At 42.1% G+C, this 24,090-nt stretch overlaps 1 protein-coding gene across 2 annotated transcripts in view; it reads left to right on the plus strand.

Annotated features, from left to right (window-relative positions):
- Positions 1–24,090, plus strand: part of ANTXR2 (ANTXR cell adhesion molecule 2) — a 301,029-nt gene that overhangs the window by 97,569 nt on the left and 179,370 nt on the right. For both annotated transcript variants that reach the window (XM_077476177.1, XM_077476176.1), the window contains exons 6-8: positions 16,528–16,635; positions 16,721–16,789; positions 19,705–19,785. In XM_077476177.1, coding sequence (XP_077332303.1) covers positions 16,528–16,635; positions 16,721–16,789; positions 19,705–19,785 — 258 coding nt within the window. The remainder of the gene's footprint in view (positions 1–16,527; positions 16,636–16,720; positions 16,790–19,704; positions 19,786–24,090) is intronic.

The raw sequence follows: 24,090 nt of genomic DNA on the forward strand, positions 1-24,090 counted from the left end.
TATTACAAATGCAGAAAGCCAAAACAGACATCCTGTTTATTCAGGAAACACACTTCCGAACTGATGCTATTCCAAAAGTATATTCACATTATTTTAACGTAGCATACCATGCAATGAATAAAGAAGCTAAATCAAAGGGTGTTTCGACGTTGTTCGCCAAACATTGTGAGTTCCAAATACTTGATAAACTGGAGGACCCCAAGGGCAGATTTCTCTGCCTCAAAGGTACCTTGAAGGGGAAACTCTTTACCCTAGCCAATATATATGCACCAAACACCCAACAGGTAACCCCTGAACCCACTTCTAGACACATCCAATGGGAAATCTTCCCTGCCTTATGCGGCCCTCCACTCTATCAAGACCCAATTACACACCCTTCTTCTCCACGACACCTGGCGTACCCTCCATCCTTTAGTTAAAGACTTCACGTTCTTCTCTGTCCCGCACAACAAATACTCACGCCTAGATTATTTTTTCATCTCCCAAAAAGATCTCCATCTAATTCACCACACCTCTATTGACCCCAATATCCTGTCAGATCATCATCCTATTTCACTGTCCATCTCCCTTCCAGATGTACCCAATCGCCCCCCATTATGGCGTTTAGATCCATCTTTGCTTACAGACCCAATGATACTATAATAGATCAAGATTCATATTCAACAGTACTTCAGGGATAATAAGTCTTCCGATACGTCTCCTTTAAACAACTGGGAAGCCCACAAGTGCGTCATACGAGGCACCTTTATAGCAGCGATGGCTCAACGGAAGAAAGAACGACACAAAATATTCCAAGACTTGACTAACAAAATCGCATTGCTTGAAAAGGCACATAAACAATCTCAAGCTCTCCAATCCCTGACGGCGCTCACTCAGGCCAGAAATGAAATGCTAGATTTATTAGGTAAACAAATAAGACAAAAATATACTCTATCGCAAAAATACTTTTACGAATATGGCAATAAAGCCGGGAGGGGGTTGGCTAGAGCATTGCAGGAAAAATAAGCAGGGTCCATTCCATAACAGATGCTTCGGGACGTAAAATGACTTCTACCCCTGATATAGCTGCCCAATTTGTTTCCTTTTACCACAAATTATATAACACGATTCCGACTGCCAACCCGTTGACTCTCCCAGACAGGCATGACTTGGTATCCAATTTTCTGAAACAACATATAACCACACAAATATCCGCTGAAGACTACCACATACTACAAAAACCCTTGTCGACAGATGAAGCAAAAAAAGCCTTATCCCAAATGAAACCAGGCATTTTAGTGACTTATTGACTGACCACTTCTTGGCTGCATTTAACACATGTTCTGTTTCCCAAACACCTCTTAGTCCACGTACACACGGTCAGAGATTTTGCCAACCAAATCTGTCGTATTTTGCCCGTCGGATTTAGTCCGACGGATTGTGTCCGAAACTGTTGCATACACACGGTTGGGCCAAGTTGGCGAAAAATCCGATCTTTCAGAACGTGATGACATAATTTCGTTACGATGGGACTACATTCAGGCTAGTAGCCAATAGCTTTGATGTAGGAATTTGATCTGAGCATGCGTGGCACTTGGTCCGATGAAAATGCTCTACACATGATCGGATTAGGTCCGTCCGGCCCAGTTGGTCGGGAAATCTTTCCAACATGTTGGAAATTTGGATCGGACGGAGATTCGGACGGAATCAGTCCGATGCATAGCACACACAGTCGGATTATCTGATGACGCGGTCCGATAAGACTCATTCCGACAGATTCTCCGACCGTGTGTACAAGGGCCTAGAGATTTGCTGACTGCTCATATTTCCGTAATCCCTAAACCTGGTAAAGATGCGTCACGAGTTTATAAGTATCGACCGATATCTCTACTCAATGTAGATTTAAAATGGTTTGCAAAAATATTGGCCAATAGACTCCTCCCTCTACTTCCACAAGCTATTAATTTAGATCAGGTAGGATTTATCCCAGGTAGGGAAGCAAGGGATAACACCCTTAAAGCCCTGAACGTCCATCATTGGTTACAATCACAAAACAAACCTGGCTTCTTCCTATCCCTTGACGCTGAGAAGGCGTTTGATAGAGTGGCCTGGGATTACATGACCGAAACGCTATAGGTCTTAGGCCTCCCACCTCAAATGATTAACTTCATTAACACGCTATACTCAAACCCTACTGCAAGGGTACGTGTGAATGGCCACCTATCAGACGCCTTCTCTATCACCAACGGGACCCGTCAAGGCTGTCCTCTTTCCCCGATTATATTCATATTAACCCTGGAACCTCTCCTCAACTGTATCAGAACCCACCCAGACATAAAGGGAATAACAATCCACCAAAAACAATACAAAATAGCAGCATTCACAGACGACATTCTTCTATTTCTTACAGACCCTCTGATGACTATCCCCTCCCTCCTTAAGACTCTGACACACTTTAAATTGCTCTCCAATCTTCAAATAAACTTTTCAAAGTCTACTGCCCTCAATATTACTCTTGCAAAAGCTATATGTGCCCAATGCAAGAACAACTTCCCCTTTATTTGGAATGATCACCAACTTACCTACTTGGGTATACAAATCTCCACAAACGCTCTTGACTGGTATTCAATTAACTATTTACCGCTCCTACAATCCATCACCAAGGATCTTAATAAATGGTCAGGGGGATTACATTCTTGGTTCGGAAAAGTAGCAATACTAAAGATGAATATCCTACTTCAGACGATCCCCATAGCTCTCCCTAAAGCATTCTTTACCTCTATTCGCAGAATTTGCGCCACTTTCATATGGGGGAAATCCACACCTAGGTTAAGCTACGACACGCTTACTAGGCCTAAAAACCTAGGGGGCCTGGGGTTACCAGATATTCACAAATACTATTTGGCATGCCATTTAACTAGAATTCTTGATTGGAATTTACACGCCCAAACGAAAGATTGGGTACAGATGGAAAATTCGGTGTCTCCCTTTCCTATTTCTCAAACCCCTTGGATAAACCGGACTCACATTCCGCCCATTATGAAAGACCACCCCTTTATTCACCCGTCCTTGGGTGCATTTCAAGAATGCTGCACTAAACATGAGCTTTCCTCAAAACTCAGCCCCCTAACTCCCCTGAGACTGAATCTGGACTTTACACCGGGCATGAGGAGAGACTTCTTGACCACCCTTTGGCCTCACAATACTGTTCAGGCTAGGCAATTTTATGACGGAAACCGTTTATTCTCCTACGAATCAGTTGCAGCTATGTCCCAGACGAACTCATTCCCCTTTTGGACGTATGTACAAATAAGACATTTCCTCCACTCACCCCAGACACAAACGCATTGGACGAGAAGCCTTACCCCTTTTGAAGAACTCTGCTCACTGACCGAACCGCAACGACATCTCATCTCGACTACTTACACGCTCCTTTTTAAAAATCTACCCTCCACGCAGGACTGGTTTAAACAAAAATGGGATCAAGACCTCCACCAAACCCTGTCTCTCAGACAGCGGGATACCATATATAATTTCACACATAAAGGCTCCCTTAACACGCATACCCAGGAAAACGCGTATAAAATACTGACACGATGGTACAGAACCCCTCTCAAACTACAGAGATTATTTCCTAACCTCTCTCCGCTTTGCTGGAGATGTTCTGATGGGATAGGATCCTATCTGCACATTTGGTGGACGTGCCCCAAACTTCAACCGTTGTTGAAAGTGGTTGGAAGTCCATCGTTTGATACAACAGATAACTACTTATGACCTTGCCTTTACACCGAAGCAATTTCTCCTAAACTTACCATCTATCCAGACCAAGGCTTATTATCGCTCACTAGCTATGCATATGGTTAACGCCGCAAAACTCTGTATCCCGGCCAGATGGCGTTCTACAGAACCACCTTCTATTGTTGAGTGGCTAGGGAGAATCAAGAAAACAGCAGAAATGGAAGATCTAATTCATCAGGCGCATGATAGACCTAACAAATTTGTTACCACCTGGGCATGTTGGTCTCATTTCATAACCATTCCTGATTATAGAAATATCATTCACCCAGACGTGTCCGGAGGACGGAGCTGACATAGGAACCCTACCTTTCTTTTCACCTTCCCACCATTTCTTTACACCATATATTCACACCTTGACCTGTTATACTTTAATCTGCTATGATTAGGCAACAACTTGTTAGCGGATACCACATAGTGGACCCCTGCAGTTCCATAGGTAGCTCGGTGTTATGCCACCAGCTACAAGATGAAAGTCTTCCCCCTGTTTTTAACACCATTTTGAACATTTTGGAGAATGCTGATACCCCCAAGACTCCTTCCCTAGACTGCTAAAACCTATGCCATTTCTCTTAACAGCTCCGATATTGGTGTATTAGCCTGTTTTACTGTGGTCAAAAATATTCTACACAATGCTTCACATCTCTGCTCTTATTTGAGATCTCTGTTTTGCTTTATTGCCGCAATTACAGTCTGTAATACTGTCTGTATGTTATGTTATAAAAATGCAATAACATTTCTTTAAAAAAAAAAAAAGTTAGCCCATTTTTTTGGGAAATATGATGTTATGCTGAGTAAATAAATACCTAACATGCCACGTTTTAAGTCACATAGGTGACGCTTTTTACAGGTTACCTCTTTAGAGTTACAGAGGAGGTCTGACACTAGAATTATTGCTCTCACTCTAATATTCGTGACGATACCTCACACGTTTGGTGTTAACGTTGTTTACATATGTAGGAGTGACCTACATATGTGAGCGAGCATGCAGGAACGAGGAAGCTTTAATTTAATTAAATTTTTTATTTTTATTTTATTTTTATATTCTGATGCTTATTTTTACATTTTTTTTTATCACTTTTATTCCTATAACAAGGAATGTAATCATGTAATAGGAATAGGGCATGACAGGCCCTTTTTACAGTGAGATCTGAGGTCTATAAGTCCCCATGTCTTGCCTCTAGGCTAGGAAGCCTGAAATAAAAAAAAAAAAGAATGATCTCGGATTCCCAGTAGAGGCTGGGCATGATGTCATAACATCACGCCTGCCCTCCAAACGATCATAGAGACTTTAGGGACCATCTGGCCCATCGAAAATCTCTATGGTCAACATCTTGTACCACTCGATACCTTCTCTGGCTCGCCGATCGCACGGGCGAGCCAGTAAAAGCATCGGAGGGTGGTGGGAGGGGGGAATGTCCCGTCACCTGTAAGAATGATCAAACGGCTGAACAGCCACTATGATTGTTCTTACGATGAAGGGAATCGCCAGCTGTAAAAGAAGATATCTGAATGATGTCTGTAAATACAGGCATCATTCAGATATCACCACTCAAAATCTGCTACGTCATATGACATTGGGCGGGCAGGAAGTGATTAATATAATTTAATATAACTTAATATAACATTCCAAACAACATACTTTCACTATCATCATATCACGATTTGACCCCACTAATGATTAGAAAATAAAACAAATGTTCTTAAAACAAACAATTTTGATTTAAATTCTACTGATGTATGGCCAGCTTAAGCTCTGATCATTGTTTGTAAAGCCTCGTACACACGATCGGATTTTCTGATGGGAATTGTGTGATGACAGCAAGGATGAGCCAGAAGCAGTAGGTCTTGTAAACTAGCGTTCGTAATGGAGAATGAACATTCCTGACGTGGCAAATTATGAAATCTCGAAGTGCAGCGCATATTCTCTTCTTCTTTAATGGGATAACAAGAGGTTTGAGGTAATACTGATGGAGTTATTGCAAACGAATTTTCGAAGGCGTTTTTTCTCCTTTTACCTACTCCCAAACTGTCATTAGAAGTAAAACACATAGTCAAAAGTCATTAGAAGTAAAACACATAGCCAAGTATTATTCTCCACTCTTTTTTTTTTATTGTGCATTAAAAAATACAAATTAAAAAAACAAATAAAATTAAACATGCTATCTGCCAATAGAGCTTAACCAAAAAGTGCATTCTATGCATCCAAAAATATAGAAAATATAACAAATCAAATCAGTATTCAACCAAAAAATAAAATAAAAGCCTCATGCATGTGTCCTGCTTCCTAATATAGGGGGTCAATAATGCCAAGAGTTGGTGAAAGCAGGGGTCCGTCATCCGGAGATAAATCTAAAAATGATCTGGATTATTCTCCTGGAGCTCCCGCAGCAAAGACATATGACATAATTGGTTATGATTAATAAAGCAACCAATTTTTGGTCCAAGAAACCCTCCTCCCCCTTTTCCTGGACTGGAATTGGGTCAAAACAATAAATCAAAGGCCAATAATAAATAACACGTTATCTCCTCCGATTCTGCAACATGTGTGGTTGACGAAACGACCTGAAAAGCGCTATATGAAAAGCGCAAAATGAAAAATGCGAATCAACACTCACCAAACTTCTACTAACACGAAATTGGAAGAAGGAGCCCAAAGGGTGGTGCTAAAGAGCTGAAAAAACGTGTAGTAGGTCACTATGTTCCTGTTTGTTGGCTGACAATTCCTTGGTATTTGTATGCAAGGCAAAATCCAGGCACAGGCCTTCGGACAAAGAGGTTTTGTATGCGGAAAATCCGATCGATCGTGTTTACGAGGCTTAAGTTTCACAATGACAAACGGTATTTAAAAAAAAAACAAAGAGAACACTCGTACTTGACTGTATTCCTTGTCGTTATTTGCACAAATATGTGATTTATCGCTTCTTTGCAAAATGCTTGATGAAGATCCTTGACGTGGGTTGAAAAATAACATGTACATTTTGAGTTAGCTAATAAAGGCTATTACTTAACTCTAAACTTTCTATTTTGATACACTGCACAATTATTATGCACAAATAACAGGGCAAGACTGTAAGCTTTATAGGAGAATGTTAGTAGATGTTTTCATGCCAATGCCAACAAATGGTATTATATAAACTCCTTAATGTATGCTTTTATCAGTAGCTGACATGGTGCAGCACTCTGTTGATATCATATTCATATCAGTATAAAATAAGTCCATTTGAGCCAAGTCAGCAATGTCACACTCAGAAAAAAAATATTCCTTGTATGGATATGCCATCAAGATGTTTAAACATGTGCATTGCAAAATGTAGTCATGAAAAGTCTCACAAAACGTTTGTCATGCACTGTGTAGTATGTCAAAAAGCTCCATATTCTGTCCATTTTGTGAATGATCAGTACAAATCAGTGCAGAATGATCTGTGAATCAGCAAATGTACTAGTGATACATATGGCTTTCATTCCTTATGTGGGGTTCTAAATATAGATGCACAGCATCTGGTGGCTGCGTCATACCTTATTAATACAGAGCAGATCACAGACTATATTTCTGCATTGAATGACAGCCTGTTATTAATTAGGACTTGTTTTTTCTTCTTTTGTAAAATGAAGACACGATAAAATTTGCCATATGCTTTTTGCAGTCCAGACCGGGCCAATTTCTGTAGACCCAATAGATTGGAGCTTTCCAAGGCAAAAATTCAAGACATTGCAACTTTTCATACGTAAATGTGGCCACAAACCATTAATAATAAGGTATAGAGCAGCAAAGGCAGTCTACAGCCAGCTGTTATGCAACAATTCCAGCACCCAGCTGGTGATTGTTCTTGGCCATTGTGGGAATACTGTCTGGTGAGTGCATGCATTTGGGACGCAAAAGCACTAAGGCTACTTTCACATTGAGGCACTATAGCACTATAGCACTAAAAATAGAGCCTGCTAAGCGCCTGTAAATCGCCTCTCCTCTCTCTCCAGTGTGAAAGCCCGAGTTCTTTCACACTGGAGTGGTGCACTTGCGGGACATTAAAAAAAAGTTCTGCAAGCAGCATCTTTACAGTGCTTTAGGAGCAGTATATACACTGCTCCTAAAGTGCCCCTGCCCATTGAAGCGCCCCACTAATGGCTGAAAAGAGCCTCTAAACCGATGGTAAAGCACCGCTAAAACTCGTTTTAGTGGCACTTTACCGCCGATGCCCCCACGCCTTAGTGTGGGACAAAAAAGGCATTTCAGTGCCTGCTTCTGCCCCTTTTGCCCCACACTGAGTGACTATATAGAAGGTGGCTTGGCATTGTTTTGGAAATACAAAATGGAGGACAGCAGCACTTAAAAGTAGTTGGATAATCATAGATTAAAGAAGGGTCTGATGTTTTATAGCCAGATGATGGCAGATAAAGTGGGTCTGTAATACTATGTAGCGGACTGTCTGTGACAAATATATATGGAGTTATGAAAATTTGTATCCTTGGAGCAGTGAGGGCCTCAACTATCTGAAAAAAGAATATAATTTCCTCATTTATTTCTGATACTGGAGGAAAGAATTACTGTAAATGCTAAAAAAAAGCTAGACAAATATTCACATGTGACTCAAAAGAAATCTTTTTAGACAATACTGTCAGCTTCTAAAACTATTTTCTTTACACTGTCATCATTTTTGCTACAGAGTTACAAGCACCACTAGAATGATCAGCATCCAACACTTTTGGGTGTATCAAATGCCTGTATCTCCATACTGCCCTCTGTGTTTCCACCTTGACCCCATGACACTAGTGTGCCTCTTAAAATGGTTTTAAGAGTTAAAGATTTTTTTTACCTTAATGCATTAAGGTAAAAAAAAAAACTTCTGGAAGCCGAGGACGACGGACGTGTTTGGGGAGAGCTCCGCCGAGGCCTAGCACCATCGATCCCCATCCTCGGCCACCGCAACTTTTCTCTGCCCGCCGGTCTCTTCATCTAGCCGGTGGGCCATTGGAGCTCCGGACGGAGCTGATATTTCGGCCGGATCCGCCGCCGTTTTTACTCCGCGGCGGCGGGTGGTGAGACAGGCCGGACGCCGCCATCTTGCGGCCTACACTGCGTCTCGGAGCCTCCGGACGGTGCATCCCAGGCCCCATCCTGGCCGGGACGGTGGCATACATCTGGCGTGGACCCCTCCGGACGGCCTCTCCTACACCGGACCCCCGCTGGTCGCCGCACGGATACATGTGAGGATGCCCAGGCTCCAGCAGGCAAGGTGAGCTCCGGCGGCCATCTTGCTCCACCCGAGGCCTCTCACAGCTTAATAGCGCTCCCCCCTCTGTGGCCAGATTGCTACCCCATCCAGCGCAGGTGTTAATCCCTGCCCCAGCTCAGCATATTAGCCCCCCTGAGTGACTGCCAGCATTCATCAGTCCCACCCTCCTGCCCAGCTTCTACCCTCGGCCTGCTCAGCGGCCATCTTGGTACACCCGTCTCCTTCTCCTACTGCCTGTGGCCTGCAACTGCTGCTATCTGCCCTGGTTTCTGCCCTAGCTAGTGCCCTCTCCCCTTATACAACCCAGAGGGGCAGTGGTGTCTGGATCTCCCCCCCCTGGCTGTTTGGGACTGCTGCGGCCTGCTCTTCTGGTTTGTGTTCTCTAACCGACAGCGAACTTTCTTGGGGTCTCATCTTGGGTCCCTCCCTGTTTGACAAACATGTGATCATCCTATATAGGCCTTAGCCGCCTTCCAATGCTCCCGTGCTGCTCACAGTCGCTACACATCTATGGGAAACACCACATGTAACTAAATAAACGCCTAGTCCCAACGCCTCATGGTGAAATACGGGCCGAAACACCTTCCTCAGTCTTTGTCCCCGGATTTGCGGCCCTCACAGACTCTGGATCGATTTTTAAGCAGACCGGCCTCTCCAGCTCCTTCTCCAGGTTCTTTCACGTACGCACAAGCGGCCTCCCAAGTACCGGCACAAGACAGTCCACATTCCTTGTCACATAGCCACTCAGACGTGATGTCCGCCCCGGTCACAGTCGATGTACTTGATGATAAACTGCGAGCTCTCCTACAAGACTTGACGAGTAATGTTTCTAAGGAAATGGGTAAACTGGCCCATGAATTGCGGGGGGAGCTTGCCCAGATTGGAGAACGGACTGATATCCTGGAAACCAAATTTGATGACCTGCTACAGTATGTCCACGTTTTGGAAGAAGACAACGCCGGTCTGAAACAATCTGTCTCTCAGCTCCAATCCCAACAGGAAGACCTGGAGAATAGGGAACGTCGCCAAAACCTTCGGATTAGAGGCGTACCTGAGGCCGTTAGTGAGGGGGAGATCAAACCATACCTACTTAGCCTCTTTAATGTTGTTGCCCCTAAAGTCCCGGACATAGACTGGAGAATGGATAGGGCCCACAGATCCCTGGCCCCAAAGCCTCCTGCCGGAGCCAACCCTAGAGACATTATCGTACGCTTTCACTACTACGATAGCAAGGAAGCTTTGACCATGGCCACCCGGAACAAATCCCGTTTGGAATTTAAAGGGGCCAAGATACAAATTTTTAGTGACTTATCCCCTATCACTCTTGCCAAACGTCGTAGCTTCCGCCCTGTGACTGCCCATCTGCAAAATCATCAGTTCCCGTATCGTTGGGGGTTCCCCTTCCGCCTCTCTGCTACTAAAGATGGGATTCAATACTCTATGAGAGATCTTCAGGAGAGTGAAGCTTTCATACGTAACCTGGGCCTACCACCGCTGCCAGATGAGGATCCCACGCCGCTCCCGACGACGCCCAGACCCTCCTCCATTCCTGCTCGGATTTGGACCCCTACACGCCAGAAGTCACAGAAATCCTTTTCTACCCCTCAACGTAACCTGCATCCTAGACTCCCTCCCTGATGGAAGCTTCCTTGTGTAGTGTTTGGCTGGCCTAGGCCTCGGCCCCTGTCTCACCATGTTTCCTCTTTAACAGGGGGTGTTTGCAACTTTAGTTACAAGTTATAATTTTTACTGCCCCTGTTGTTTTCTGGTTGTTGGGACTACAATGTTCTGCTCTTATTCCCTGTAACTATTGCTGGAAGGTGGCGGGGTCTCTCCAGATGAGCTGGAACCCCTGATGTGCCTCCTTTTGTTCCACGGTTACGGCTGTGGACTCCTGGGTGGTTTTTACCCCCCAGGCCTTTTTTCTAATTGTAATGTTTTTTTTTTCTATTTTTTAGGCCTATTTTTCGGCCTTTTTTTCATTTTTCGTTCAATTTGGACACACTTTTCTACGCTTTATAATCACATTGTTGTTATTTTATGCCTTCACCTGCCTTTTACTTCTAGGACACACCACGGGTCCCAGTATCTTCCTGGTTGGTATGGTTATATCCGTTTTTTGTATGTATATTATGGGTATCTTAAGCTTTCACTGTTTTCTACACGATGGCTTTGAGGGTACTGACTTATAATGTTAAGGGCCTGAACTCAATCCATAAGCGCTGGTTGGCTTTGAAGGAGTTCAAGTCCTCAAACGCAGATGTGGTCCTAGTCCAGGAGACCCACTTTCGCCCAGGGGGATCTCTTAAATTTGCGGCCAAACATTTTCCGGTCTCTTTTATGGCCTCTGACCCCTCTGGTAAAGCAGGGGTGGCAGTACTGATTAAAAAGACATGCCCGCTACGGGTTAAGTCCTCATTTATTGATCCACAGGGCAGATACATCCTCCTGGACTGTGACTACCTCTCTCGCTCTCTTACTGTTATTAATGTATATGTTCCCAACTCGGGCCAGATTCACTTCCTTACTGAGGTCTTGGACAAACTGGGCACCTATGCTCAGCCATTCATGATCCTTGGCGGGGACTTCAATATGGCCATGTCTGCTAGGAAGGATAGGCAGACCCTGTTTTCAGACAATCCCTCCTTAAAAACGGAACGTCAATCTACTGCGTTTCGCAAGCTCATTAGATCCCATAACTTTTTAGACATCTGGAGGATTAAACACCCTACGCATCGGCAATTTTCCTTCTACTCTCCCCCACACAGGATGTACTCCAGATTGGACTACATCTTTGTTACGGCGCCTCTTCTAACGTCGGCAGTGGCCTCGGAGTTGAATCCCATAACGTGGTCTGATCATGCATCGGTCCAGCTTGACCTCGCCCTCACCCTCTCTACACCTAAGACCTGCCACTGGAGATTCAACGAGTTTCTCCTCCGTGATCCAGCTACAGAAGCCCATTTATCCTACGGTCTAGCCGAATTTTTTCAACTTAACGAGGGGTCGGTGCGGGACGTGTCCACCCTTTGGGAGGCCCACAAGGCCGTTTTTAGAGGATTGTGTATCTCGGCTGGCTCCCGCCTCAAGCGAGACTCGGCTGCGCAGAGACTAGATCTCCTTTCGCAACTCCAAAAAGCTGAAGCTCTGCTTTTGTCCTCCCCATCGGTGCCACGTCTTCGCACAGTGACCTCTATCCGCGAACGGTTAAAATCCTTAGATATGCACAAGTGCTCTAAAGCTCTGCTTTGGGCTAAACAGAGGTTCTATGAATTTGCCAACAAGCCTCATAGGATGTTGGTGAACAAGCTAAAGCCCCGTCCATTTCACTCCTATCCTGATCTCCTGCTACAGTCGGACGGCACTCCGACTTACTGCCCCTTGACGATGTCTAAAGTATTTGGTGCCTTTTACAAAAAATTATATAACTGCCTAGCTTCAGACCCTAACCATGTGTTTTCCCAAGATAGCTTTGATGATTTCTGCGCTTCCTTGAAATTACCAGTGCTGTCTTCCCCACAAGTAGATACCCTGAATACCCCTGTTACGCCAGAGGAATTGGCTGCGGTTGTAAAAGACCTCCCGTCCCATAAGTCCCCGGGCCCCGACGGGCTTCCTTATGTTTATTATAAGACTTTTCTCCCGACGCTGAGCCCTCACCTGCTTAATCTCTTTACCTCCCTACAGAAGGGCATTATACCGCATTCTCAGTTTCTACATGCACACATCACAGTTATCCCGAAACCGGGTAAATCCCCTACCCTACCAGATAATTACAGACCCATAGCCTTACTTAACTCCGACTATAAAATTTTCACCAAAATCTTGGCCAATAGGCTTTCCCTATTGATCCCTGCTCTGGTTCACAACGACCAGGTGGGATTTGTACTGGGCAGACGGGCTGGGGATAACACCAGGCGTACCATCGACCTCATAGATTTACTCGATAAAACGACTCGCCCAGCTATCGTTTTGAGTTTAGACGCACAAAAAGCCTTTGACAGGCTGGGATGGCCATACATGTTTGCTACACTACAGCGTTTTGGCCTTTCTGGTTCTTTCCTGTCAGCCCTGCAAGCCTTATACTCATTCCCTACATCCCAAGTCCAATTGGCATCTTACAGATCCCCGCTCTTCACACATAGTAATGGTACCAGACAGGGATGCCCCCTATCCCCCTTGTTGCTTATACTATGTCTAGAACCCTTGGCTGCAGCTATACGGGAGGATTCAGACATAAGTGGAATTTCCCTCAGACTGAAAGAATACAAGCTGTCTCTTTTTGCAGACGACATACTCCTCACCCTGACGAAGCCTCTAACCTCTCTTCCCAAACTTCACGCTCTTTTAGATTCATTTGGTAGACTCTCGGGTTATAGGGTTAATACGACTAAAACCGAAGCGCTCCCTATTCATATCCCCCCCACACTTCAAGCTTCCTTGGAATCCACATACCCCTATCGTTGGTGCCCCATTTCCCTCAAATACCTCGGCATTAACCTGACCGCCAAGTACAGCTCCCTTTATGAAGCTAACTATATATCTTTAATAGCGGAAACGCACGGACTGCTCAGAAGTTGGTCGTCGTGTCCCCTATCTCTTCTGGGCAGGATTAACGTATTGAAAATGGCCATACTCCCTAAGTTTTTATATCTTTTTGAAACATTACCAGTTGCTATCTCTATGCCTCAGCTTAGGAATATTCAGAGAGCCTTTGCTAAATTTATATGGGGGAACAAATTGCATAGGATAGCCCAAACAGTGGTTTTTGCCCCACGGTCCCATGGAGGACTGGGAGCCCCCGATATAGTGAAGTACTACTATGCAGCACACCTTCAGGCGGCTGTCTCCTGGTCATCGTATTTTGCTACCAGTAGATGGTCAGAGATAGAAATGGATGTGGTCACTCCTGTCCATCCCTGCTCCATGCTGTGGTCTGATCTGACCTCCTCTATGGCTCAGATTAGGCGCATATGCCTTGGACCGATGCTTTTTACTCTCTCCATATGGAAACAATGTCACAAGCGGTTCTCTCTCTCTTCTCCATGCTCACCCCTGCTGAATGTCATTTTTAATCCAGATATGCCTGACAGCCTCTCGGTGAAGAATATGTTTCCTTGGTATAGGTCTGGCGTTTTCCAACTTCGCCACCTGGTACATCCGGTATCTCATAAACTCCTATCCTTCCCTGAGCTTCAGGATAAATATGACATTCCAGAGCGACTCTTTTTTTCATACATTCAATTTAAACATTATTTTCACTCCAGATCTCCTGCCCTGACTTTGGCTAATCCTAACACCTTTGAAACTTTGTGCTCCCAAGGTCCTTGCCAGAAAGGACTTATATCCTCTATATATAGTATCCTCCACAATTCAACCTCACCCACCACGGAAACACATCTCTACATGAGGAGATGGGCTACAATTTTACCGTCCCCCCTAACCATTTCTCAATGGCAGGACATTTGGACTTCTACTTCCAAAGTCTCCAGATGTGTGGAGCAGAGAGAGACGGCCTATAAGATACTAATGTTTTGGTATAAGACCCCTGAAATGTTGCATAAATATGATCATTCCATATCTAAACTGTGTTGGAGATGCCTCAGAGATGAGGGCACCCATTACCATATTTTTTGGAGCTGCCCTTTGATTATACCTTTTTGGTCTATGGTCCAAACTCTACTACAATCTGTTTTAGAGGTAGATATCCCGTTAGACCCTAAACACTATTTGTTAGGCCTACCTATCGTGGAGCTCTCCAAGCCCGCCAAGAAGCTGACAGCCTATATTCTCCTAGCTGCCAAGAGAGTGATCCCGGCTCTTTGGCTGTCCCCCTCCCCTCCGTCTCAGCCGCAGCTAATTTCTGCCATTGCGTACATACGCAGGATGGAACGTATGACTGCACTGGTACAAGACTCTCTACCTAAGTTTTCTAAAATATGGGACAGGTGGGACAATTCCACGTTCAACCCTGAGACGACACCTTAATTTATGGCCTTTTATTCTCGGAAATGTTTTTCTCGGGTTTGAACTGGGGATTCATACTCCACGTCCCCCCCGCAAATATCAATACATCTTTTGGTCTATTTACATATCCTACTTGGCAGATTCATGGTGTGTCCTTTCCCCCTTACCCTTTTGACATGCTGTATTAAACTGTTAACGTTTTATACCCCGCCTGTGGCGGTTTTCTTTGTTACTGTTACATTGTCAATTTTGATTATTTGTATCGAAATGTACAAATCTGTCTGTTGTACAAAAACCTTTTTCTCAATAAATATATATTTAAAAAAAAAAAAAACTTCTGCATGCATCTCCCTCCCCCACAGCCCCCCCCCTTTTATACTTACCTTAGTCCCATCTCAATCCAGCGCTGTGCACAAGAGCAGAGGCTCTCTCTGCTATCTCCCTCCCATTGGCTCCTGCTGCTGTCAATCACGACCAGTGAGGAGGGAGCAGGGGGTGGGGCCAAGCTGTGCTCTGTGTGTCTATGGACACACCAAGCTCACTCAGTAGTGAGCTCAAACATGTACCCCTAGAGAAAGTGGGGGGGGGGGGAATGGGTTGTTAGCACCAGTGAGGGACCACAGAAAATGAGGACTGGGACTGTGCGAAACCATTGCCCAGAGTAAGTATAACATGTTTGTTATTTAAAAAAAAAACTAAAATGTGATACTTTACAATCACTTTAAGAGCTGAAGTGGGGTTCCATCTTTGTCAGGAATCCATTCCTATATGTCCTTTGAATAGATTTCAGTGAATAGAATTTCTAGAGGAAGGAATAACATAAATTTTAGTTAAATGGAAAGAATTAAATATTTCGATAAGCTTTGTTTTTTTTGTTTTTTTTTAATGCTGTCGGGGTCTTTAATAAGAAGTTAAAATTTAGCAGAATTAGAAGACATTATACACTGTACAGGCGGTCCCCTAGTTAAAAACATCTGACTTACTAACGGCTCTTACTTACAAACGGAGGAAGACAACAGAAAGTGAGAGGAAATCTACCCCTAGGAAGGGGAATTCACCCCTTTAAGGGTTACGATGGGAAAAAAATGGTGTTTTATAACCGTTGTTTGTTTCCACAACAAACCAAAATTTTCAAAATCCAATTGTCATTGGGACAGAAAGTGAGGTGAAATCTTCTGTACAAGGGCACAGACAGCAAAACAAATTTTACAGGGGTGTTAACCCTTCCCTATGCTATCCAAAAAAAACATAAAAATAGTATTTTTGGCTGGAGCTACACTGAAAAAATGTACCTGTTCTGACTTACAAACAGATTCAACTTAAGAACAAACCTACAGACCCTATCTTTGTAACCTTTTGTTTGTAACCCAGGCATTTTAATAAAAAAAAACAACTTTTAGGGCATCTTAGCAAACACAATATACAGGGAAATAAGAAGTGGTGGAGCCATAAGACACACATGCACACCCACACAGGTGGAACTGCATTAACTGGTGCCTTTATTCAACCTTACCAACTATGTAAACTATATTTACATTGCTTTATTTTTTAGGCTAATAAACAGATTCAAGAAGCTGGAGGAAGAAGTACAGCTTCTATAATAATTGCCCTGACAGATGGTAAGCTCGCTGACCAGATCCCTATTCTGACTGTAAAGGAGGTAAGTGCTAGCTTGTTCTATGGGTTTTCCTATATACTTACTTCAAACTCTTTTTTGCTGACATTTTTTTTGTATTTTAATACAGGCTGACAAAGCCCGGGATATGGGATCAAGAGTCTATTGTGTAGGGGTTCTTGATTTCAAGTTTGATCAGGTAAACATTATAAAATATATTAAATGTTGCATATGCTATAAAAAAAAGCTTTCATAGTCCATTAGGTGTAGGCTTAAGTTAATGATTTAGGATGGATCTGTGAATATGACTTGTTCATGGTTACTTCAGACTTGACACTATATACTGCCTTACTTATTTTTAGTGGTAATCAAACCATAATCAGAAATTACTGATGCATATATCTTCCTTTGGGATGCTACACATGGGTAGGGCAGGGTTATGGTCTATCTAGTTTAAATTCACTCAAACCTAATTAAAGCACCCTTATTCGAGCAGCCCGAAATGTATGAGATCTTGCAAACTGCAGTAACCCATAGCATTTTCTAAAGGATCAAAGTGTGTCTAACCCCAGAAACAATATGTAATACTGCAGCTTTCCATAGATGTGGTAGCTGCATTCATTTTCCTAATTTTTTCCCTCTATTTTCTCCTGCTAAGCATACAAATAACTTGCTTCCTGATTTTTTTTTCTTATGTATACACTCATTTCTCTATTGTATCTCCAAAAGGAACCATTGTTATCACTCAGGTTAGACTTTAAGTATGCTTTTTTTTTTTTTTTTTTTAAATCAGAAAAAAAGGTTTTATTGTTCTCAGAAAAAAAAAAAAACATACACGGATATTTGGGTTACCCTTCAGCTCAAGTAGAGAATATACAAGAAGTAGTGCAGATTACCATACAGAACACATGCCCCCAAACCTGGGTATTATACCATCAAATGTAACTCCAGTACCATTAAAGGAGAACTGGAGTAGAGATAAAAACAAAGTAGATCAAACAACTATCAACCTAGAGAGCGCTTCACCTGGTGTGCACATTTTCTTCCAAACCAACAGACCAGATATTCTACATGTACAGTATGTTTTTCCCAATGTATCACACTCCCAAGTACTACTTCCGTATATAACCAATAATCTATTATGGACAAGTTCTTCTTGGTCCATTTGCCCAACTTCCCATCCCTTTGCACTATTCTTCTTTCCGGGTCATCCTCATCATAGTTAAACTTAAAGTGGAAGTAAACCCTCCTATCGTTTTCAGCCAAGGAAGCTGCCATCTTTGCCTCTGTTTAATCTTCAACTGCTATGGTGCTGCACATGTGATTCGTTATGACACCAGCCATTGGATGGTTTGATAGTTTGGCTGAGAGCACAGCCAATATGCAGTTAGCATTCCCGGCATGCCTTTTTTTTTTTTAACGGTTTAAATCGATGCGTTTACTTCCACTTTAATAGGACCATTGCTCTTTATGGATGCTATGGGGAACAGCCAGTAAAAGAGGGACTGGTATACAGTTAGTAAAAAGATTGTGACGTGGCCTTTGAAGAACTTTTTGTTCCTAGACAAATCAGGCAATGAGAGCCTGGATATTTTTTTCAATAGTACTGAGAAATACCTTGGAGGACAGGGGACATCTTTTGAGTCCTGCCACGCAGGCTCATGCTCCACCTCCCCAAGGGGTGGATGAAGCAATGATTAAGCACAGTGGTGTTAAATGCATCTGATATTGCTCCTAGAGCTGTGTTTGTACATGTTGTGTCCATTGTTTTAATGACTTTTCAATAAATATGGAGTTTTAATGCTGGAAGTGCTGCCACTTCTCTCTGCCTACAGGGGACAAGGTAACCTTTTGAAGTTTACTTATATTTAAAAGTGTATACAAAGACAAAACGTATTTTCTAGTTCCGGATAGAGTAGGGAATGATTAAGATCTCTGTCAGGTTTTTTTTTCTGCCTGTGTCCCTTACTTCCTGTAACCAGAAACACGTTGACAAGTAAAAGGCCTCTTTCACATGGGGTGGACTACATTTTGATCAGCAGGTGATCTGTCCACAGATCCCCTGTTGATCTGAGCAGGCTAAGCCCATTCTGCTCAGACACCAGACAACTCTGATTTCTGTTTACACCCAACTTCCCTTCAATCTGATCCACCTAGATAGATGGGTATGGATCCCTTTCTTTGTTTTTTTTAGAGGAAAAGATCAGATTAGAGGTCCATAGAGGTAAATGGAGGGTCTGATCAGGTCTGTCTGAAAAACTGATAGGTGGACCTGATTGGAGCCTTTGTGTGAAAGGGGCCTGGTGAGATCTCTTCAAACAGAGGGGATACCCTCCCAACCTTAGACAGTTGTGACCAAAACAGGATTACTCATTGGAAGATTTTTCCTCACCTCTTGTTCCTGTGACAACTCAAAAATGTTTGATTTCTGATCACTTTGACAATAGCCAGTGGAATGAACAATAAGGGAGATTCTCCACTGCAAGGACACAAACAGCAATAAAAACCTGACAAGGATTCTACCACTTCCATGTTATATTCAAAACGAATGAAATAAAAAAATTTTCACTTTATTTTAAGTTGACTGCAATAATATTTGGTTACTTTAATTAATTAGCACACTATTTGTAAATAATTACTGGGTAGTTATAATTGTGTGCTATGATGATCACCATTGAAATTCACGTTTTAAATTTCACAACTGGTACAAATACAGAGGATCACAGGGCAGCTCAAATAAAAAAAAAATCCAGCAGCATCTGCTCACCATAGACTTTCTACCGTGTTGCAAATCATGGCTGAACGGTAGTGCGTTGTTTTGAACAGCAGCAAAATGTGACACAGCTGGACTGGATAATGGCATGATAAAGCATATGTCAGTGTGAAGAAAGCATCCATTTATTCATTGTCAATAGGCCATAGTTTTGGACTTTTTAATTTACTGAACTTAAAACTGTGCTAAACTTTAACATATAAACACTGTAACCATATTTAGACTTTATTTTTATTATTAATGCAACATAAACCTGTGCATCTACGAGCATTGCTTTAAACTGTCAAAATGTCTTTAACAATATTTTCTTACTAAACACTTTTTTCATTTATTTCCTCAAGCTGGTAAAAATTGCTGACTCCCAAGAACACGTGTTTGCTGTTGATGGTGGATTTAAAGCTTTAGGAGGGATCATTAATTCGGTAAGTATCACAAAGGAAATGGATGGGTTGTAAATTTCCAAGTGGAGTTAAGTTAGTCTTTTTGCATACTGCAAGTATGGCTTTAGTAAATGTGACCTAACAAGATGTATTTTCCCTCCAATCTTACATTATGTACTGGAAAAAGTTATTTTCATTCAACTAATCTAATATGTAATTTTAGACAATATAGGGAGCTTATTTGCTTTGAAACCAGATGACATTTTATACTAATTTGATGAATTTGTTTTGTTTTTATGACAACTTCATAGTTGAATAGGACCTCTAGGACTTGTTTAATTTCATAAGAATTGTTGGTCAGGTGTTACTGCTGATTGGACAATAATAATGCATTCATACCTCTCATGGGGTGTTCTGTTATATTTACTTCATCTGTGTAAAAATTAGCTTGTCCTGCTAGTTCCTATAGAAACAGTAATATTTTACTGTTGATTTGATTTACAACTGGGCCTCAACCATCATTGATAAGGCTGAGTTACTAAAGAAGTTGAGCGTCTTCACACAATAAATTGTGTAAATTTGACTTTAATTATTCGTTCACGTGCAAAGGAAATAAGTTACTGGAGTTAGTTCTTTACATGATTGGGTAATTGAAGAGAATATTCACAAAATGTATAATGCATGTATGTTGACTTGGTAGCCTCTCTTGCTTGTACAAATTACAGCATTATTACGTTATGCTTGATAAAAAATAATTCCATAATTTTTAAAACTGTGTGGAATCCCCCAGGGGACCAAGTGCACAGAAGTTTCTGTGTGCTGGTTTCCGCATTGTGTTGTGATTTATACTGTCTCAGTTTGATCCATTATACGCATGTCACAGAAGAAGCTCTGATTCTGTGATCTGCTAGCCAGTAGAAGTGTAAATACAGTTGTTATTGAATCTCTAGGTTTGTCTGTGTGGGGCGGAGGGGAGACTGTGGACCCCTTCTTTTTGTCACCTGGATCCACTTTAGGTACACTTTTACATAGTTACACTTTAGCAATAGGTAATAACATTCTGTAACATCAACACTTTTATTAATCAAATAGAGATATATGTTCACAAAGAAAAAACTTTGGCATAGACTTTTCCCTGACACATCCTTAACTTCTGCAGTTTTTTTGTTAGAAACTACTGTAAAGCACCCCAAAAAGTATATATTTTCTAAAAGCAAAGACCCTGGAGAAAAAAAAAAAATTCTGTAAAATATAAAAGATGGGGTTACATCATGTAAATAGATACCAAATATGTTAAGTCTTAAAATTAAGCACGCCTGCGGAATCCTAAAAAAAATGGTACCCACAATTCTCCATAGGCGATGCTTTAAAAGCCCTTACAGGTCATCAGTTTGGAGTTAACTGTGAAGTATGGCTCAAGAATTATTGTTTTTACTCTGACATTATCGCCAATATTTCACACGTGTATTTCAATTTATGTGTACATAGACATGTTTGCCCCACGCTGCTCTTTTTATATAGGATGTAGTTTATTGCCATCACAAGGGGGCTAACAAGCCTCTTTATCAGGTACCTGGTAGCAGAGCCTGATATGATGAGGAAGGACTCTCTTACACCTCACAGGAGTAAAGGAGTTGCACGAGTGCCTGTAAGTCTTGAAACACACTCATGTTAACAAGCATTATGCTGCACGTTAACATGCCTTGCAGTATGGCAACCCATTATGAATGAACTGCTAATGCACTGAAATTAACCTTGTAACACAGCTTTAAATTTTATTTCCAGCACACATGGTGCACATATGTGCATTGTAGTATGCCAAAATAGCGTTTGGTTTTGGTGCATTGGAAATGTGTGTTGGGGTGCCATTGAAATGTAATGGCATTGCAGTGCAAAGCACTGTGCTTTATGTGTCACTGTACATTGTGGTAACTGAGGTAATTGGGAAAATATATTACCCCTCTTTAATAATGGTCCTTATTGGGGAGTGATGCTTTTGAACAATAATTATTGTAGCCACTTAGCACTTGCAAATAGAGCTTATCACTTTTTAATAGGATTTGAACTAGTTAGATAATCAGTTTTTAGCAGTTCAGTCCCTTTACTGAAAATACTAGAAGTTAATTGCGAAGAGTAGAGAAGAAATACTAAACAGAAATAAACAAATGATTCTCAATAGTATAAGCTGATGTATTGATTAACCACTTGCAGACCATCTCACGATAATATATGTCAGCACTTTGAAGAAGGATATCTCTGTTATGGCAGCAGCTAGCTGCCATAACCCCAATATCCCCTTCTTCAGTGAATGGTCCAGTTTCCGATAATAGTGGTCTCTGCGGCGGATTCACTGCAAGGTCACTTTTATCGGCGGTGGGAGTGGGGGCCCTACGCTGCTTACCAGAGCTGTTGGTGTTGGTGGAGTCAATTGGGTCCTCTCCTTGGCTTGGTATGGAGATGAGTGAGAGGAAGATGGCCCCCACCTATCTCCATTCCATTGCAGAGCAGAAGTGGCGTCAAAACGTCAATTCCGCCCATAGCTCTTAAAGCAATATTTAAAAAATTATTGCATTTTAGTGTAAATTTGAGATTTTTTTACCCCAGATCTCATATTTAAGTGGTCCTTTCATGCTGTTTTTCTATTACAAGGGATGTTTACATTGTAATAGGAATAAAAATGACACAATTGTTATTCTTAAAAGAACATTGTAAAAGTAAAAGGTAAAATAAATAAGTATTTTTTTAAAAAACGCGCCCTGTCCTGCCAAGCTCGCGTGCAGAAGCAAACGCATACGTGAGCAGCGCCCACATTTGGTATAACACCGCGATCGGGGTAGAGTGAGAGAAATAATTCTAGCCCTAGACCTCCTCTGTAACTCAAAACATGCAACCTGTAGAATTATTTGCGCTTGTAAGGCTGCTGCGCAAATACGATGTGACAGAAAGTATTGCAATGGCCACCATTTTATTCTCTAGGATGTTATAAAAAATGTTTGGAGGCTATAAGTAATTTTCTAGCAAAAAAAACTTTTTTTTATAAACAACAAATCTCAGAAAGAGGCTCAGTCCTTAAGTGGTTAATGTTGCATGGTTGTTCATTCATCTGGGAGCAATTGACAATTGATTGCGGCTACATGCTACCATGCTACATGCTGCTTGTGTAGCTTACACCATAAGGAGACATTTGTTTCATTCATTGATAGTGAATGAACATTACTAGAGATGAGTTGATATGTCTGGAGGCATTTGCTAAAACTAGATATTGTTAATTGCCCCATTGAAGGCTATGGAGGGGGGTATAAATCTTTACAATCAATTCTTGCCATTTTCATGGCAAACAGACAAGGGATTATCAAACAAAAGCCATAGAAAACTGGGTACTGACACGGAGGACCAATGCAAAAATGTTGACTGGTGTAAACACGGTAATCTCAAGCAGTGGGTGGCCATCAAGCAAGCTTCGGTAAAAACACTGGTAGGGAGTGATAGGTGCCCAGGAGCTGCACATCAAGTCAAAGCCTGCTGTGTGATCATGAATGGAGTTAGAAAGCAGTTTAGCAACTTTGTCTGTAGTAGTAGATTTGAATAAGGGGAGTGTCAATTGTACCTGTTGACATGGGATCTTAACTGGGGGAGATACTTGTAGTGTGGAGATTTCATCACGGATTGTATCAGTCTTGTTCTTGAAGTGATTAGCAATCTCCTGAGCAGTGAGTGAGTCAGTGGGTGGAGGCAGTGGAGGACGAAGTAGAGAGTTGAAGATAGAGAAATGTTCACGGGGACTGGATGAGAAGGTATTAATAAGAGTTATAAAATAGGTCTGCTTGGCAGTGTGGAGGAAAGAATACAGGCATACCCCAATTTTAAGTACACAATGGGGTTTAGTTACCAAAGCTGGAAAGTGCAAAATCAGGCTGACTTCTGCATAGAAACCAATGAGCTTCCAGGTTTTATTACCAAAGCTTAATTGAACAAGCTGGGGTTAGAAGCTCATTGGTTTCTATTCAGAAGTGAGCCTGATTTTGCACTTTTCAGCTTTAGTAAATAAACCCCATTGTGTACTTAAACGTGGGGTATGCCTGTAGTATTTTTGGGGGGCAGATTTGTATTGGATGAAGTCTTTGAGAGACTTAAGCCCCATACACACTATCGGATTTTCTGCTAATTTTTGTCTTCAGATTTACCAAAACCATATAGTGCAAGGGCCTGCCTGATTGCATTAAAATTTTAACTCCTAAGGTTTGACTTCATATTATATGGTTTTGGTAAATCTGAAGATAAAAATCAGCAGAAAATCTGATAGTGTGTATGGGGCTTTAGTCTTGTGCCACAGAGGCTCAAGAGCGC

Source organism: Lithobates pipiens, unplaced genomic scaffold, assembly GCF_037356315.1.
Source record: "Lithobates pipiens isolate NorthernLeopardFrog02 unplaced genomic scaffold, aLitPip1_a1.2 Scaffold_13, whole genome shotgun sequence".
Classification (NCBI taxonomy): domain Eukaryota; kingdom Metazoa; phylum Chordata; class Amphibia; order Anura; family Ranidae; genus Lithobates; species Lithobates pipiens.